The following is an 18,955-nucleotide window of genomic DNA, read 5'->3' as shown; positions in this document are numbered from 1 at the left end:
ATAACCTACACAGATTTTTACTATATACTTTTCTTTTTCTGGCAAAGACAGACAGTTCTTTACACTTGATGTGTTTTCAGTAAATAGGGTGGTGTAGCTCTTAATAATGATGCATTCTGTTTCTGATGTAAAACAGAAAACTGACCATAGTCAAATGTATAAAGCTGACATTTTAAAGGGATGTTAGTCAATCTTTTATCAAAATACTACCATGTTTCTGAAAGACAAGAATCTCATTACAAGGTAGGAAACAGATTTCTTTAGCAGATAAAGTGTTTTGGTAATGTGAAATTCCTTACAAAGTCCACCATGTAGCACAGTGTCATTAAAAGTGTAGGCTTCACAGAAACTAACACACCATTGTAAAGCAATTATACTCCAATAAAGATGTTAAGAAAAAAAAAAGTGTAGTCTTCTGAGTAAGACAGCCTGTGTTTCAAATCCTGGTCCTGACGCTTACTGGCTGAGTTCCTTGGGCAAATTATTTAACCTCTTTGTGGCTCAAAAGCCTCATCTACAAAATAGTATCCACCTCAGAGGGTTGCTGTGATGATCAGGCAATATATCCACACAATACCTGGTATGTGGTTAAGTGCTCACTGAATGTTTAGGAACACAGTTGCACATTAAATGGAATTAATTTGGGAGATTTATTTTTAAACATCTTATATGAAATAGTTGGCCTGATTATCTGGTCAGATACAATACTGAACAATAAAACAATGCTGGGGGTGAAGGGAGAGGAAGGGGCAGGGAAAAAGCAGAGACTAGACATTTTAGCAGACAGAATAAGAGGTAGATGAGATAGGTTGTATTAGTCCAGGATCATCCATGTTTCAGAATCCTGAAAGTAAAGTATAACAAGAGCCTTAAAAAGCTCCATTTTTATTAATGAATGATAGGATAAAAGTTAATTAAATATAATAGCAGATTTAACCCTCTACTTTAAATGTAGAGCAAAATGACAGAGAAAGCCATAAAATGATAACTGTATCTCTCTAAAGAATCTTACACACGGCATTCTTGGAGAAATAAGTGGGATAATCTATACTGAACTATTTCTGACCACAACAGTTTCAATGATCATCCAGTTATGAGCACAACACATTTATATTTAGGTCTTTGACCAACAGTCTGCCTTCCTAAACATATCAATTCTCATGTTCCAAAGAATTATGGTGGTTTCAAACATTAGCTCCATAGTAACAAGGACTGCAGTACTCAATAAACTATGTTCTCAAAACTTCTGTTTCTAGGGCTTCCCTGGTGCTGCAGTGGTTGAGAGTCTGCCTGCCGATGCACGGGACACGGGTTCGTGCCCCAGTCCGGGAAGATCCCACATGCCGCAGAGTGGCTTAGGCCCGTGAGCCATGGCCGCTGAGTCTGCGCGTCTGGAGCCTGTGCTCCGCAACGGGGGAGGCCACAACAGTGAGAGGCCTGCGTACCGCAAAAACAAAACAAAACAAGAAAACCCTTCTGTTTCTATAGAAAGATGGTTTTCTCACATAAATGCTGATAATCATCTAAGGCCAGTGATTTTAGAGCTATAAATACAGAAGAGTATGTGAGAGGTTCCTTTTTACATTAATTCGCATTTAATAATGCTTATTAAAGTGTCAGAGCACTTAGTTAACATGGTTCACTGAGCTCTGAAAAAATATGTTAATTATCATAATTATAAGGTTCACAGAAGAACTAAACCATAGGCTGTAGTTACATGTAAATAAACTCCTTTTTCAAAGTTTGGAGAAAAGTTGGTTTGATGTACAATAAAGAAAGAGTGGAAAAGGGTGGAGGGAGAAAAAGATAAAGTAGCAGAAACTAAAGTGATGTGACTTATCAGTATAGAGAGAGATGAGGAAAATCTGGAGATAGCTTAGTTTAAACTAACATCAAGGTCGAGTTACCTCAAAATTTAATAAAGTGGAATATTAACATTTTACTTTTTAAAAAGAATGATGGGAGGGCTTCCCTGGTGGCGCAGTGGTTAGGAGTCCGCCTGCCAACGCAGGGGACACGGGTTTGAACCCTGCTGCGGGAAGATCCCACATGCCGCGGAGCGACTGAGCCCGTGTGCCACAACTACTGAAGCCCGCACGCCTAGAGCCCGTGCTCCGCAAGGAGAGAGGCCACCGCAAATGGGAGGCCTGTGCACCGTAACCAAGAGTAGCCCCCGCTCACCACAACTGGAGAAAGCCCGCGCGTGGCAAAGAAGACCCAACACAGACAAAAATAAATAAATAAAATAAATTTTTTAAAAAATAAAAAGAATGATGGGGACTTCTGGTGCTGGCCAAGGTGGAGTAAACCCACTATAGTCTCAATCACACACTGATTACAACAAAAACTCTGGACAAAACACACAAAATAAAACTACCTGAAGACTATTAAGAGTAAACAATAGCAAGAGGAGAGAGGGCAGCAAAAACTTCAAAAGAAACCCTGTCCTTCTAGCAGAGGACCAGGAAGAGGGACTGCTGAGAGGTGTTGGTGTGGAGGGAAGCCCTCCCCTTCTTTTTCCTTTTACTCTCCCTCTCTTTTCTTTCCCAGCCCTGCCTTGAAGGCAGCCCCAGCTGCAGAACTTCATGGCAGTAACAACAGCAGTTAAAACCCCAAGAAATACACCATCTTTCTGGCCACAGTATCTAGGAAAAGGGCCCCAGTGGTCTGAAGAGTATGGGGGGAAAACAGGTTATTCTGTTCTCTCTTTTCTCCTGCCACTTTGCCCTGACAGCAGCTCAAGCTACATGGAGCTTATCAAATTTCTAAATACTAGAATATCGGAAATTGACATTTTTAAAGTAACATTTACAATTGCACAAAAATATGAAATATTTAGGTATAAATCTAACAAAATATTTGCAGATCTGTATGCTAAAAACTACAATACTGATGAAAGAAATCAAAGAAGACCTAAATAAATGGAGAGATATATTGTGTTCATGGATTGGAAGGCACAATATTCTCAAAATGTCAACTCTCCCCAAATTAATCTATAGATTCAATTTGATATCAATCAGGATCCCAGCATGATTTTTTTTGTAGATACTGACAAGCTGACTCTAAATTTTTATAGAAAGGCAAAGGAACTAGTTTAACCAAAACAATTTTGAAAAATAAGAACAAAGCTAGAAGGACTTCACAATCTAATTTCAAAATCTGCTATAAAGATACAGTCATCAAGAAGACAAATGTAGTATTGGCAAAGGATAGACAAATAGATCAATGGAACAGAACAGAGAATCCAGAAATAGACCAACACAAACATGGTCAATTGATTTTTGACAAAGGTGCAAAGACAATTCAATAGAGATAGTCTTTTCAACAAACGGTGTTGGAACTATTGGACATCCATCCATATGCAAAAAATGAAGGAGTTCCCTGGTGGTGCAGTAGTTAAGAATCTGCCTGCCAATGCAGGGGACACGGGTTCGAGCCCTGGCCCAGGAAGATCCCACATGCTTGCAGAGCAACTAAGCCTGTGCGCCACAACTACTGAGCCTGTGCGCTCTAGAGCTCATGAGCCACAACTGCTGAAGCCCGTGCACCTAGATAGAGCCCATGCTCCTCAATAAGAGAAGCCACCACAATGAGAAGCCCATGCACCGCAACAGAGTAGCCCCCGCTCACGCAACTAGAGAAAGCCCGCGTGCAGCAACAAAGACCCAATGCAGCCAAAAATAAAAAATATAAATAAATAAATTTATTTTTTTTAAAAATGAACCTTTACATTGTGTTCAAAATTAACTCAAAATGGATCATAGACCTAAGTATAAAACCTAAAATTATAAAACTTCTAGAGGAAAACAAAAGAGAAAATCTTTGTGAACTTGGGTTTAGCAAAAGGTTTTAAAATATGACACCAAAAGCACAATTCATGAAAGAAAGAACTGATAAATTCACTTCATCAAAATTAAAAACTACTCTGTGAAAGATACTGTTAAGAGAATGAAGCCACAGACTAGGAGAAAATATTTGCAAATCACATATCTCAGTAAAGGACTTGTATCCAGAATACATGAAGAACTCTCCAAACTCAATAATAAGAAAACTCAATTTAAAATATGGACAAATGATTGGATACCATCAAAGAAGATACAGCAATGGCAATCAAGCACATGAAAGATGTTCAACGTCATTTGCCATTAGGAAACTGCAAATCAAAACCACATTGAGATACCACTACCCACCTATTAGAGTGACTAAAATAAAAAACTAAAACAAAATAGACAACATCAAGTGTTGGGAAGGGAGTCAACTGGAACTCTCACACATTACTGAGGGGAACGCAAAATGGTACAGGCACTTTGGAAACAAGTTTGGCAATTTCTTATGAAGGTAAACACACACTTACCATATAACCCAGCAATTCCACCTGTCAAAAGAAATAAAAATTCATGTTCGCACAAAGACCTGTACACAAATGCTTATAGTGACTTTACTGATAATCACCAACACTGGAAAAAACCCATGTCTTTCAACTGGTGAAGGAATAAACAAACTATGGTTCATCCAAACAATGGTTCATCCAAACAATGGCATACTACTCAGAAATAAAAAGGTACAAACCACTGATACACAGAACAACATGATGACTCTCAACCTCATTATGCTAACTGAAAGAAGTCAGACCCAAAGGCTACAAGATTACATGTATATGACATTCAGAAAAGGCAAAACTATAGAGAGAGAGAAGAGATCAGAGGTTGCCCAAGGTTGGGGGAAAGGTTTGACTACAAAAGGGGATGAAGGTGATGGGACTGTTCTGCATTTTGACTTTATGCATTTGGCAAAATGCAGTCATTCATGCCAAAAAGAGTGAGTGTAAAATATATAAATGAAAATAATATTTTTTTTTTTTTTTTTGCGGTACGCAGGCCTCTCACTGTTGTGGCCCTTCCCGTTGCGGAGCACAGGCTCCGGACGCGCAGGCTCAGCGGCCATGGCTCATGGGCCCAGCCGCTCCGCGGCATGTGGGATCTTCCCGACCGGGGCACGAACCCGTGTCCCCTGCATCAGCAGGTGGACTCTCAACCACTGCGCCACCAGGGAAAATAATTTTTAAAGTGTTTTTTTCTTTTATTTGGCAAGGCTCGGTGGCTTGTGGGATCTTAGTTCCCCAACCAGGGATAGAACCCACACGCCCTGCAGTGAAAGCACGGAGTCTTAACCACTGGACTGCCAGGGAAGTCCCTTAAAAGATTTTTTAATGATGGCTTAGGGCAGAAGAATAATCTATGGTGAAAAGGTTAAAGAGACCAGAACGCTTATTTTTGAAAAAACAGGTTTATACAGCACATACATTTTCAAATGAATCCACAAAATTATTTTAGGACAAAACCAGGAAAACTATTAAAATAAAGGAAAGCAACCCAACACATAGTAGCTACGTTTAACTTTAAAACTATACCTGAAATATGGTATGTAAATTATCTCATAAACTGTTATTAAAAAACAAACAAACAAACAAAAACTAAACCTGAAGCAGTTCTTTCCTCTACCCCAGTGTTTCCCAAACTTGTCTATTAAGTTTGTTTCCCAAACTTGTCTATCACTACAAAGCTTACTCCCAAACTTGTCTATTAAGAATCATTTGGGGCTTCCCTGGTGGCGCAGTGGTTGAGAGTCCACCTGCCGATGCAGGGGACACGGGTTCGTGCCCCGGTCCGGGAGGATCCCATGTGCCGTGGAGCGGCTGGGCCCGTGAGCCATGGCCGCTGAGCCTGCGCGTCCGGAGCCTGTGCTCTGCAACGGGAGAGGCCACAGCAGTGAGAGGCCCGTGTACCGCAAAAAAAAAAAAAAGAATCATTTGACAACTTGTTAAAATTAGACATTCCCAGGTCCCTTCCCTGGAAATTCTGATTCAGTAGTCTAGGTTGGGGGCCAGGAAACTACATTTTAAAAATGCACCCCTCCCTCAAGGAACTTTTATTATCAGACAAGTTTAGGAAATAACTGCCACCCACAATTCTTAGCAGAAAGACGAGCAAAACAAATTTTAATTGTCTATTTAATCATAGTCTGAATGTTTCCTAGGATATCAGGATAGTAATGATCACATCCAGAAAAATTCAAGATGATCCACTAGAATATGAAAGGACTTTAAATCTCATATTCCAAAATTTTCTACTTAAGGAGTGTGTTTTATAATGTACAGAGTAAATCAGTACAATAGCACGTGTGTATCTCTTTTCCCAATAGAATATATGATCAGAAAAGGGTGAAAACCACTGCTCTAAGGCTCCTGATTTATTATTTTTTTCCGCTAAGGCTGACCAATCCTCAGCTTCTGTCCTATTTTGCAATAAAATCTCCACAATCCTCACTCTTTACCATTATGCCCATGTTCATACCCTAGGCATAAGAGCATCATCAATCTGGATAAAAGACACAGTTCTTTTCCTCTACTGAGACCTGAAAGACTATTTATTATACTATAACTAGTAAGAAATTTGGAAGGTGTTTACCTCTTTACACTATTCTTAAAGTCCAACAGACTCTTGGCATTTGAAGATTCAGTTCACCAATTTAACATTTGTGGTTTCAGTCCTTCACAGGTATCTGTGAAGTTTCATGACAAGTAGGCATCTGATTTTGCTGAATCACAAATTTGAATCAAGTATGCCTTCCAGCTGGTGTGAAGGACCAAATCATTTAACAGGTGAGTGAACCAAGCTGACACTGCTCAGCATTTTCTCTTATACAGCTATACTGTTCTCTGCTTGTCAGGAAAGGTCTCTTTAATGTTTTAGTTATCCTTTACTACAGAGGTCCTCACTACAAAGCTTACTATAAAGGGTCCTTTAATCCAAATGTGTTTATCTATATATTTTTTTCAATTAAAAAACACTAAAAGGGGCTTCCCTGGTGGCGAAGTGGTTGAGAGTCCGCCTGCCGATGCAGGGGACACGGGTTCGTGCCCCGGTCTGGGAAGATCCCACATGCCGCGGAGCGGCTGGGCCCGTGAGCCATGGCCGCTGGGCCTGCGCGTCCGGAGCCTGTGCTCCGCAACGGGAGAGGCCACAGCAGTGAGAGGCCCGCGTACCGCAAAAAAAAAAAAAAAACACTAAAAATACAATTATTATCATGTAGGATCTTGGAAGTTTTTGCACGGACATTAAAAAATGACTGTCATACTTATAAAGCCCAGAATTCATGCATTATTGCAAATAAATCTTAAGTGGTATTCATGGATTGAGGCATTCAATCACAAACTGCTACTGATGTGTTTATTGTCAAAGGCGTCAAAAGATATGTTTTGGCATATATTCTATGGCGAACATGAACTGTGTTCAGAAAAAAATACCACTAAGCCTCTCCTTTCAGCCCTCCACAGCAATAACGTATCTCAAAGGCTTGTCTCTCTTTCTCACCCTCAAGAAAATCTTCATAAAGTGCATGTACTCCTTCAGGCACGATGACAGCAAGGGCAGTTCCACAGAGAAGGCCAGCACCCAAAACAGTCACCAGCTTTAGTCGCTCCTGGAAAGAAAACATAAGCTGTTGAAAAGACTGATGAATGAACGGGGTAAAGTTTCTGAAGTACCTGCAATGAAGACTGTGAGCTGCTTACCTGTGAGGCCAAAATCTGCAATGGCCACTGAACATGAAAAAGCGTCAGCTTCATGAATAATAATGCCAATTAAAACAAGGAGATGCCATTTTTAAGTTTACCAGATTGGCAATGATGTGGGAAAACTTGTCTACTACCCACAATAAGGAGAAATGAGCATACTTGTCTAACGCTGGAAGAAATGTGAATTGCTGCAACCTACCTGGACCCCAATTTGGCAATTTAGATTTAAAGCCTCAAAAATGTGAGTTCTTTGATCCAGCGATTTCACTTCTAGAAATTTATCCTAAGAAAGAAAGAACTATGCAAAGATGACCACTGCACATATTAAGAATGCAAACCTGAAAATAACCTAAATGTCCACAAAAGGAGACTAGCTAATAAACTTTAATACTTCATCACAGTAGCACAAGACTCAGCAATTAAAAATTATGATACAGGTCTATTCATGGATATAGAAAGTCATGATGTACTGTTATGAGGAAAAAGCTGGTGGCCAACAATATGCATTGATAATCTCATAATCCTTTTGAAAATGTATACATACAAGTAGAACAAGTATAAATTACACATTAACAAATTTTTTACTTTATAGATTATAAACATAATGTGTAATATATAATTTACAACACATTTTTTAAATTTTATTTTTAAATTTATTATTATTATTTTTTTGCTGTGTTGGGTCTTGGTTGAAGCATGCAGGCTTTCTCTAGTTGCAGCAAGTGGGGGCTACTCTTTGTTGCAGTGTGCGGGCTTCTCATTGCGGTGGCTTCTCTTGTTGCAGAGCATGGGCTCTAGGCATGTGGGCTTCAGTAGTTGCAGCACGCGGGCTCAGTAGCTGTGGCTCGCGGGCTCTAGAGCGCAGGCTCAGTAGTTGTGGCACACGGGCTTAGCTGCTCCGTGGCATGTGGGATCTTCCCGGACCAGGGCTCGAACCCATGTCCCCTGCATTGGCAGGCAGATTGTTAACCACTGCACCACCAGTGAAGTCCCCGTACTCAGTTTGATGCTTAAATGTCCTATAGCTTTTTAAAAAACGCTTAACTAAGACTGACATACTAGAGTTATAGTTATTTAATGCATACAACTTTATGTGTTTGGAAATAAGTATACATCTGTGAAACCATCATCACAATCAATGCCATAAATGATCTATGGTTTTAATCCACTTAATCCCAGTTTTTTCTTTTCACTCAGATTTCTTTAAGAGACAGTATCCTGACATACAAGATATAAAAGATTAAGTTTCAAAATTTCTTGAAGCGGTGATGTACCCTATATGGCTTCCTGAAGTCTTAGCAGTATGAAAAATGATCTTTAAAACTACAGGAGGGTGGACTTCCCTGGTGGCGCAGTGGTTGGGAATCCGCCTGCCAACGCAGGGGACACAGGTTCTAGCCCTGGTCCGGGAAGATCTCACATGCCATGGAGCAACTAAGCCCGTGAGCCACAGCTACTGAGGCCCGCGCACCTAGAGCCTGTGCTCCGCAACAAGAGAAGACACCGCAATAAGTCCGTACACCACAATGAAGAATACTCCCTGCTCGCCACAACTAGAGAAAGCCCGTGCACAGCAACGAAGACCCAACGCAGCCAAAAATGAAATTAAAAAAAAAAAACAAAAACCTACAAGAGGGCATTTATGTTGCTTAGGAAAAAGTTTTAACAATTTAATAGTATATCATGTACTTAACTCTTCTGTTTTAGTTTCTTTCATGAGGTTAGCAAAAATAACAATGGTTGTATTAGTTCTGATATACTACTGAACTTGCAACTGTGAAGCTGTGGGAATATATATGTACAAGTACTGCCTCTACAGGAAAATGGGTTTTTAGCTGAAAGGCTGGTTGAAACATTAGCCGTTCCTTGTTTGGGAACAAAGAAAGGATCTATACCTATTGTGTATCTATTGAAAATGGGGGAACTACAGTTGCAGTGTCAGCACCAGCTAATACTTGCCCTATAGCAAGAGGGAAATCCCCTTAGCACCTAGGCCAGGTCACCCCTTCATACATTCAGGATAGCCATTAACTACTTATAAACTGAGAGTGTTCTGAATGCATCCAGTGGTTGGGGCACTGGCTTGGGAGGCAGAACTGACTCCATGTTCAAATTAGTTAACAAGTTAGCACCTCAACTCTTCTTATTTTTTAATTAATTAATTAATCAATTAATTTTTCAGCTGTGTTGGGTCTTCGTTGCTGTGCGCAGGCTTTCTCTAGTTGCAGTGAGCAGGGACTACTCTTTGTTGCGGTGCGCGGGCTTCTCATTGCGGTGGCTTCTCCTGTTGGGGAGCACGGGCTCTAGGTGTGCAGGCTTCAGTAGTTGTGGCACGTGGGCTCAGTAGTTGTGGCTTGCTGGCTCTAGAGCGCAGGCTTAGTAGTTGTGGCGCACAGGCTTAGTTACTCCGTGGCATGTGGGATCTCCCTGAACCAGGGCTTGAACCCGTGTCCTCTGCATTGACAGGCGGATTCTTAACCACTGCGCCACTGGGGAAGTCCCTCAACTTTTCTTCTGTAAAATAATATTTCTACATGTCTTGTGAAGATAGAGGAGTCAAAAGGAGAAAGCGGCCGAAGCATTTTGGAAAAATGACACCAGACAACTGGTGTTACTATTTTAATGCTCAATACTGAGCTATTCTAAGAGTCTTTGTCTTTTCCAAGTCACTAAACTCACCGAAGTACTGCTAATCACAGCATTCGAGACAAACTGTCAGAGCATGGAGAACACAAGATGGAAAAACAGCTCTATTCTGTGTAGAAGGTGACACGGTAATTAGTCTTTTCATCATTCTCTCTAAACAATTCATAAAAGTCACCTTTGTTTAAAAAAAATCATGAATGTCAAGTTTTACTGCTCAGGAAGGACAAAAATGAGGGTAAAACTGAACTGGACTGAGCATACCATTTCATTTGAAGGCCTTGGTTTCAGAACTCCACAATTCAAACTGATGAATAAATTACTAGGAAAGAAGATTGTACTGTGAGCATTTTGACTATGCTCTACTCTGGGAAATGGAAATGAAAGATACCCCAGATTTGCAAATTAAGGGAAGATGAGAAGAGAGGAAAGAGATGTATGTACCGAAAAGAGAAAGAGCTAATTGCCCTCAAGAATTACTTGGGTTACCAGTAATCCAAGTTACACCTATAACCCAGTTACAGGTGTTACTCCCAAGAGCACTCCCCAATAAACTTCCTGCATGCAAATCTTCTCAGAGTCTGTTTTCTGGGGAACCCAACCTAAGACACTGACAAAGCGCTTGTATTTGAAATATAAAGAATGAATACAACTCAATAAGAGACAAAATTAAAATTAAAAAATAAAAACAGGTAAAACACTGAACAGATACTTCACAAAAGATATATGAATGGCCTGAAAGCCCATGAAAAGGTGCTCAACATCATTTAAGCATCATGAAAGTGCAAATTTAAACTACAGTGAGATACCTCTTCACACCCACTAGAACGGCTAAAATTAAAAAGACTGACAACACTAAATGATGGCAAGGATATAGAGCAACTGGAACTCTCATACATTGTTGGTGAGAGCATAAAATGGTACAACCACTTTGGAAAACTGGTCATCTCCTATAAGGTTAAACCAGCAATTCCACTTTGGGGTATTTACCAAGAGAAATGAAAGCATATGTCCCCACCAAAATTTGTATAAGAATGTTCACAGAAGCTTTATCCATAATAGCCAGAATCTGAATCAGATGTACAGCAATAGCAGAATGGATAAACAAACTGTGGTACACTTACACAATGGAACGCTAATCAGTAACAAAAAGGAAAAAATGACTGCTTCATACAGCAACGTGAATCTCAAAAACATCACCCCAGCGTTTGAAAGGCCTTACACAAAGAGAGCATGTACTGAGTCCATTTACATGAAGTTTAAAAGCAGGCCAAACTATCTGTGGCAATAGAAATCAGAACAGCGGCTGCTTCTGGCAGGCTGCTTCTGCCACACAGTGGCAGAAAAGACTAACTGGAAAATGGCACCAGGTTATTTTTTTAGGATGATGGAAGTGTTCTAAATCTTGATTGGGATGTGAGTTACATTTATATACATTTGTCACATTTTAGCAAACTGTATTAAGATTTGTACCTTTTACTCTATAAAATTATCTGGAGAGTAATTTACTCAGCCAGGACCTCTGAAAGGATTCATTTCAGAACTACTCAATTTTAACAAGGCGTCTTCATGGCAGTTTTTCGAAACCAAGGTCAGAGGTCTATGGAGAATACCAAAAACCACTTTCAAAATGTTTTCTTGGGGAATTCCCTGGTGGCCTAGTGGTTAGGATTCTGGGCTTTCACTGCCATGGCCTGGGTTCAATCCCTGGTTGGGGAACTGAGATCCTGCAAGCTAAGTGCTGCGGCCGAAAAAAAAATTCTTTTTTTCTTAATCTAATTTGTCATTCAGATAGTCCTTAAAAATCATTCACCAGAATTTTATGTAAATAACTGCATGCAGAAACCAGTGGTGCTTACAATTGTGGATCAATCCACAAATTCACAAGGCACTTACCAGGTGCTTCATTATATTCTACACTGGAGTCACATGAAGCACTAGATTGAGACAAGTTTTACAAGCAGGAGCAGAAGAGTTTTTGAGGCTTGCATACCACAAAATTAAGGTGCTGAAACAGTACCATTTAAGAGAACTGAGGGATACATACCATCCAGAATAACTATGGACACTACATAAAAAACAAAAGCTTCAAATCTATAAAGAAAGTAAAAAATAATTCTCCTAAAATGCTGTCTTTTAAATTTTAAGTAATTTAAAATAATCTAATATTTTTAGACATTGTTTCTAAGATGAAATTACTTATAATTCCATTCACGTATTTACATGGACCAGATTTCTGAACATTATCTATCACAACAGATTTTATAAGAATTTCCCAAAGGCCCAAGCTAGAAAACAGTCAAATCTCCATGTGTAGCTAATATCATTACAAAAAAATTATGGTAAATCTTTAAAGTACATAGTCATGAAATTACACTTCTTTGTTAATCATGTATGAACAATTAAATGCTCTCAGCTGAAGGAATGTGAACGGGAGCCTGGTCCAAATTTTTAGAAAGACAGTAAAAATTTTTATTAATCTTTAGACACCTACTTTTGAAAGTGTGATACTAGCTACCAAAGTTATCAACATGGAATCCAAGTTTAAGAACTGGAAGAAATTTAAGAAATGATCCTCGCTCTATGAAGATGGAGAATCAAAAGCCAAAAATGAGGGATGATTTGCCCAAGATCACACAGCTAGGCTAGTCAGTGTAGAGGCATGATCAGATTTGACATCGCACTCTGCTGCCCTGTGCATTCCAAGACAATGTCCCTCATATGGCACGAGACATAAATCCATTACATAAAATTTACCTCTAAAAAAAAAGATAAAATCCAATCACACAACCTCTTTAAATAGTGTGTCAGAAAAACCCCTTAGCAACATCGAGAGGAAAACTAAAATTACAATTAGTTATAATTGTTCTCTGTTGACATTTTCTAAAAGTCTATGGCAAAATGAGAAATAAGGACAATGTAATGAGTTTTTCATAACATTGTATTTCTTCAATGTAGAGGACTATTCTTTATTCTAAGATTATGTCCTACATACTCTTTTATGTTAAAATGTCCTTTCTTTTAAGAAATGATGGTGACAATAGTTTTTGTTTTTTAGTGTCCTTACTTGCAAAATTAAAGCAGGCAATCCTTTATCAATTCTCCTGAATTTCAAATATATTACTGACCCGTGAAATCCAAAAGCCCGGAAAACCCTGGTCTACAACAGTGTAAGCATGAGATCTGTATTACAATACCATAAAAAAAGTCAGAAAAAAAAGAATTTGAGAATTTGTAAAAAAGAGATCACTGAGGTAAACTTCAGTAAATCATCTAGCTTTGTAATATTTCCTCTGAGGAAAGGCAGTGTGAGCTAAAATTACTGTATTATGTTTTCAGTCTATTTTGAAATTAAAGCACATTTATTTACCAAATGAAGTTAAACTTCCTATGTTTAACTAAGTTAACTAAATTGAACAAACCTATGTTTGTTCCTGGAACTCCTTACCCCAAAACTTTAAGTTCTATGAAGGCAGAAACTTTTGTTTTTAATTTCCTGCTGAATACTCAGTTTATAGAACAGTATCTGGCACATAACAGATTCTCCCCTAAATATATACTAAGAGAATGAATTAAATGCCCAGCATCATGCAAGGCACTGGGGACTTGGTACCTGCCACTCCACCGGCCTTTAATATCAACAAATATATGAATGCACTGGAACCTCTTTAGAATACTTGTGCTAGGAAATAGGCCTTTTAAGGGAAAAAGTCCCTTAAAAGCATAACCATATCTAGAATTTTCAGTGGTTATTTGATTCAGAATTTATCCTTTGGCTCAAGGGGTATTAAAGTACATATAATGAAGAACCATAATAGGATTCCATCATAGTAAATGTGAGGCAATGCTGTCATCTGTCTCATTCATGCAAATACCTTAAATGACAACTGTTTTATTTCCAAGGAGCTCAAAACCTTGTTTCAATCTTCAGCACTGTTTCAATCAATCTTCAGCAAAGCGATATAAAGATTATTTATTCTACATAACTTTCATCAGCTCGATAAATGTGTACTAACTTTCTTACAGCAACCTAATTATAGAGGCAACACTTGTGATGAAAAAAAAATCAATAGTCAAAAAACAGGCATAATTGTCAAGGGTTATAGTTTCAATTTTTCTTAAAAAATTTTTTTTAACTACCTAAATCATTTTAGACTCAATCTTATTTATTTCAAGCACTTGAGATGTGGCTCCATCCATGTGGCTTATTTGTACAGCTGTATTCTTTCACACAACTTCACAACTTGCTATTTAATCTCAAAACTATGTACATGTCAAAGTTAAAATGCTGACATTTTGCTTATGGTTCCCTCCTTTGCTTATGGTAAATCACTAAAAGGGTGTATTTAAATGAAGAACTACAAATTCCAAGTGTTGGTCCAAGATGAAAAGAGTTCCCAAAGCAATAGTTTCTGGTGGAGAAATGAAATATTTGCTCAAGAGAGGCATGAACTGTGCGATGTCATTCATTTTATGATATCTCATTTTACAATTTCACATCTGTAGCCTGACTAAGCCAAACGATTGACCAGAAGTATTCATTAAAACAACAGTTTGTATTCAATGCCATTAGCTATCAGTGCAGTGCAAAGCTTTGAAGTCAGTTCAGTTTTCTTGGCAGACACCAAGGTAGTTAAATGGTTTTTCTTTCCTTGCTCATAGAAACAGTCAATAAATTGTTTGGTTCAACTAAGCACATGCTGATAATTTTAAAAGCTTTTAATACCGAAGATTGTTTATTTCAATCTCCCTTATACCATGTTCATGTTAGTTCTGAAAGCATCAACTATAGTCTCCTAAAAAATCAAAGATGCATCTCATGTTATGAGACTGATTCCTTCAAAGCTCCAGGCACTGAAGAGATGAAATATCATAGGGCACAAAGTAACTCTTGTTCAAGCAACAAAGGCTTTCTTTCTCCATATTCTTACAAATAAGCCTGCTTCAAGGAGATACTTCCTAATGTCAATTTAACTACTACATTATCTGCTGCTAAGTGTCAGTAACAGATAACGAAGAAAACTCAAATATGAACTCGATTCTTCAAGTCCTTACAACTGAGGCAAGATGCCAAAAAGCTTCCTGCCTCTAAGTAGTGGCTCTGTGATACTGAGCAAGTTCAATATCCTTCGGGCTGCCACTACTACCGCGATCATGTAGGAGTATGATGTTAGCACATTTAGCACAGAGCAGTTGTATTACTACTTATCTTCAGCCTCATCAGTAGCATGCAGTAAATGCTTCTAAGCCCCTCCTCCACAAGAATCACAAAACAAAACCCAGATACTTGGACAGAAGTTCAAGTGAACAATGCTACCACAGTTGCCATTATGCCAGTGGCATACAGGCTTCCCCTTTCCTAATTCATTTGACATAGAGGTAAGAACAAGCAATACTTTATTGATGCCACTTCCTTCAATCTTGGAAAACAAGACTAACTTGTCTTTTTGTATGAATCCTTTCTAAAAATAAAAGGAAATCCCATAAGATTGTTCGATGTGACTACAAAAACAAACAAAAACCCACTGATGCATGGGAAAGACCTGGGAAAACACTGGCAATGAAATATTATATTATTAATACATAAGAAGTTTGAACTGAGAAAATTAAAATAATAAACTACATTTTCTCTATCGAATTAGCAAAGTTTTTTTTTTTTAGCAAAGTTTTAAAAATTAAAAACGATAGTACTCAGTGTTTGTGAGAACACAGTGTCATTTGCATTTGTTGAAAAAAAATGCATTTAAAAAAACTGGTAATATAGATTGAGAACCTTCTTGAAGATGTTTATGCTCTTTAATCCTGTCATTCTACCCCTGAAGAAATAATCTGAAATATGGTCATAGCTTTAGACACAAAAATATTCATTCAACACTATTATCATAGCAAAAACTTGAAAACAAATTAAATGCATAATAAGAATTTCTGTATGTAAAATAACTGAACGTAATGAAGACATTAAAAAGTGCCTGTAGGGGACTTCCCTGGTGGCGCAGTGGTTAAGAATCTGCCTGCCAAGGCAGGGGACACAGGTTCGAGCCCTGGTCCGGGAAGATCCCACATGCCGTGGAGCAACGAAGCCCATGCGCCACAACTATGGAGCCTGTGCCCTACAGCCCGCGAGCCACAACTACTGAGCCCACGTGTCACAACTACTGAAGCCCACCGCGCCTAGATCCTGCGTTCCACAACAGAGAAGCCACCGCAATGAGAAGCCTGCGCACCCCAACTAAGAGTAGCCCCCACTTGCGGCAACTAGAGAAAGCCTGCACGCAGCAACGAAGACCCAATACAGCCAAAAAAAAAAAAAAAGTGCCTATAGGGAATTCCGTGGTGGTCCAGTGGTTAGGACTTGGCACTTTCACTGCCAAGGGCCCAGGTTCAATCCCTGGATCCCACAAGCCGCGCAGCATGCCCCCCGCCCCAAAAAAGTGCGTAGAACATGATTTTAATAATAAAGGAAAATGTTTATAATTACCAGGTAAAAGAAGGGGAAATGTAAATTTATACATATACCACATAATCAACCATATTAAAAATGCAAACAAATAGAAAAAAAAAAGAATGAAAAGAAACAAAAATGTTACTGGTGATTCTCACTGGACAGTGGGATAATGGATGATTTTATTTTCTTTTTACACATTATCATATTTTTTAAATTTGCCACAAAGAATCCCTATTATATAGCCAGGCTTAAAAAAATTTTTTTTGTTCATTTAATTAGAGGCTATATAAACAGTGGCTTTGAACTTAGTAAACCCTGAGGCTCAGTTTCCTCATCTATAAACAGGATAAGAATTCTTCCCTTTCAAGGTTACTGTAAAATCAGTGCAGAACTTGACACATGAGTTGATACTGTAGCTACTGTTATTATTAACTATTATACTGCGGTGGGCTTAGAGAGCACAGTGCCCTTAATATGCACGTAGAGATGTTTTCCCCTTTACCAAGTGGTTCTAAACACGTAGTAACACTTCAAATTACTACAAAACACTTAGGTTTTGTAGTAATTTGAAATGTTTTTCAGTCTCCCCCCCTTGTTGTCGTGCTGTGACTTATTTCCTCTACTTGTTGCCCCACCCCTTCTAGTTTGCTCTTTCTACTTTACAGAGAGCTTAGAAATCAGACAGTCCAGCCCAGAGGATTGAGACTGGCAGTTCAAAACATAGGGGTTTTTTTGGTTTTGTTTTGTTTCGTTTTTGGCTGTGTTGGGTTTTTGTTACTGCATGCAGGCTTTCTCTACTTGCAGCGAGCGGGGGGCTACTCTTCACTGCAGTGCGCAGGCTTCTCATTGCGGTGGCTTCTCTTGTTGCAGAGCACGGGCTCTAGGCACACGGGCTTCAGTAGTTGCAGCAATGGGCTCAGTAGTTGCGGCACGTGCGCCATAGAGCACAGGCTCAGTAGTTGTGGCACACGGGCTTAGTTGCTCCGTGGCACGTGGGATCTTCCGGGACTAGGGATCGAACCCATGTCCCCTGCATTGGCAGGCGGATTCTTAATCACTGCGCCACCAGGGAAGTCCAAAACACAGGTTTTTTGACCCACACAGTGACGCAATAATATTTGAATTAGTAGCCAAAGTATAAAATTTAGAAGATTCATATAGGAATCCAGATTTCCAACTTCTGAAAAGTAGGAAGATTTGACAACAGCAGGGCTGGTGTCATCAAATGGCACATGCTCTTCTGTGCCACAGTTGACCACAGTTCTCACGACTCCCTTAGACTCCCAGGCACTGACACTGGAGGTTAGATGCCACACATCATGACACTTGGACCATTTTATCTTCCTCCAGGCCTGATTCACTGCTCAGCCTCAATACTTATATGATTTTATGACCCGTTACCTAGCTGTATTAGTCAGGGTTCAATCAAGAAATGGAAATCATAAAGTAATTTGAACCAGAAAAATTTAATACAAAGAGTAATTATAAAAGGGGACTGGAGGGCATCCCTGGCGGTGCAGTGGTTGAGAGTCCGTCTATCGATGCAGGGGACACAGGTTCGTGCCCCAGTCTGGGAAGATCCCACATGCCGCGGAGCGTCTAGGCCCGTGAGCCATGGCCGCTGAGCCTGCGTGCCCGGAGGCTGTGCTCCGCAACGGGAAAGGCCACAGCAGTGAGAGGCCCACGTACCGCAAAAAAAAAAAAAAAGGGGGGGGGGCTGGAATAATGAGAAATTAACCAGTAAGAAAGAACTCTGAAGAACATAAGAACTGCAGCTAAAAGGAGCAGTGACTACCTAGGACCAAAATAAGATTTGCTCAAAGAAGAGGTCTCATAAGGGTTGAGATCCAAACTCTGCTGGAGAGGGCATGGCTGGGGCTCAATGAACAGCAGTAAAAGGTCTGGGACCAATTCCGAGGTATATGTGTGGTGGTGGGGTTTCCCTAGACCAAGCAATGCTTGGACACCAGTAGGGTGTCCCACAATTCAGTTCAATTGTAACACTACCCGGAAATAGCATCAGGTCCTACAAGACTGGCCCCCTGCCATTTCAGATGCCAGTTCCAAGTCCAGGTTGTTACCAGTGCTTCTGACCAACTAGCTATAGGTCAGAGGTTCCTTGGGTTCAATTAATTGGCTAGAGTAGCTCACAGAACTCGGAAAAACATTTTACCTACTAGATTACCTGTTTATTATAAAAGAATACAACTCAAGAACAGCCAGATATAAGAGATTCATAGGCAAGGTATGGGGAAAGGTCACGGAGCTTCCATGCTCTCTGGGCATGCAAC

At 39.5% G+C, this 18,955-nt stretch overlaps 1 protein-coding gene across 5 annotated transcripts in view; it reads right to left on the bottom strand.

Annotated features, from left to right (window-relative positions):
- SLC39A9 (solute carrier family 39 member 9) overlaps positions 1-18,955 on the bottom strand; it is a 49,131-nt gene that overhangs the window by 21,513 nt on the left and 8,663 nt on the right. For 3 of the 5 annotated variants that reach the window (XM_022570270.3, XM_030763395.2, XM_022570268.3), the window contains exon 2: positions 7,374-7,482. In XM_022570270.3, the coding sequence (XP_022425978.1) occupies positions 7,374-7,482 (109 nt within the window). Of the gene's footprint in view, positions 1-4,354; positions 4,376-7,373; positions 7,483-18,955 lie in introns of all 5 variants that reach the window. The other 2 variants (XM_030763394.2, XM_022570267.3) reach the window with 1 other exon arrangement.

Source organism: Delphinapterus leucas, chromosome 2, assembly GCF_059928025.1.
Source record: "Delphinapterus leucas isolate spDelLeu-1000000601 "Yukka" chromosome 2, BTC_Dleu_Yukka2, whole genome shotgun sequence".
NCBI lineage: Eukaryota > Metazoa > Chordata > Mammalia > Artiodactyla > Monodontidae > Delphinapterus > Delphinapterus leucas.
This window is presented reverse-complemented; position numbering and strand designations above follow the sequence as displayed.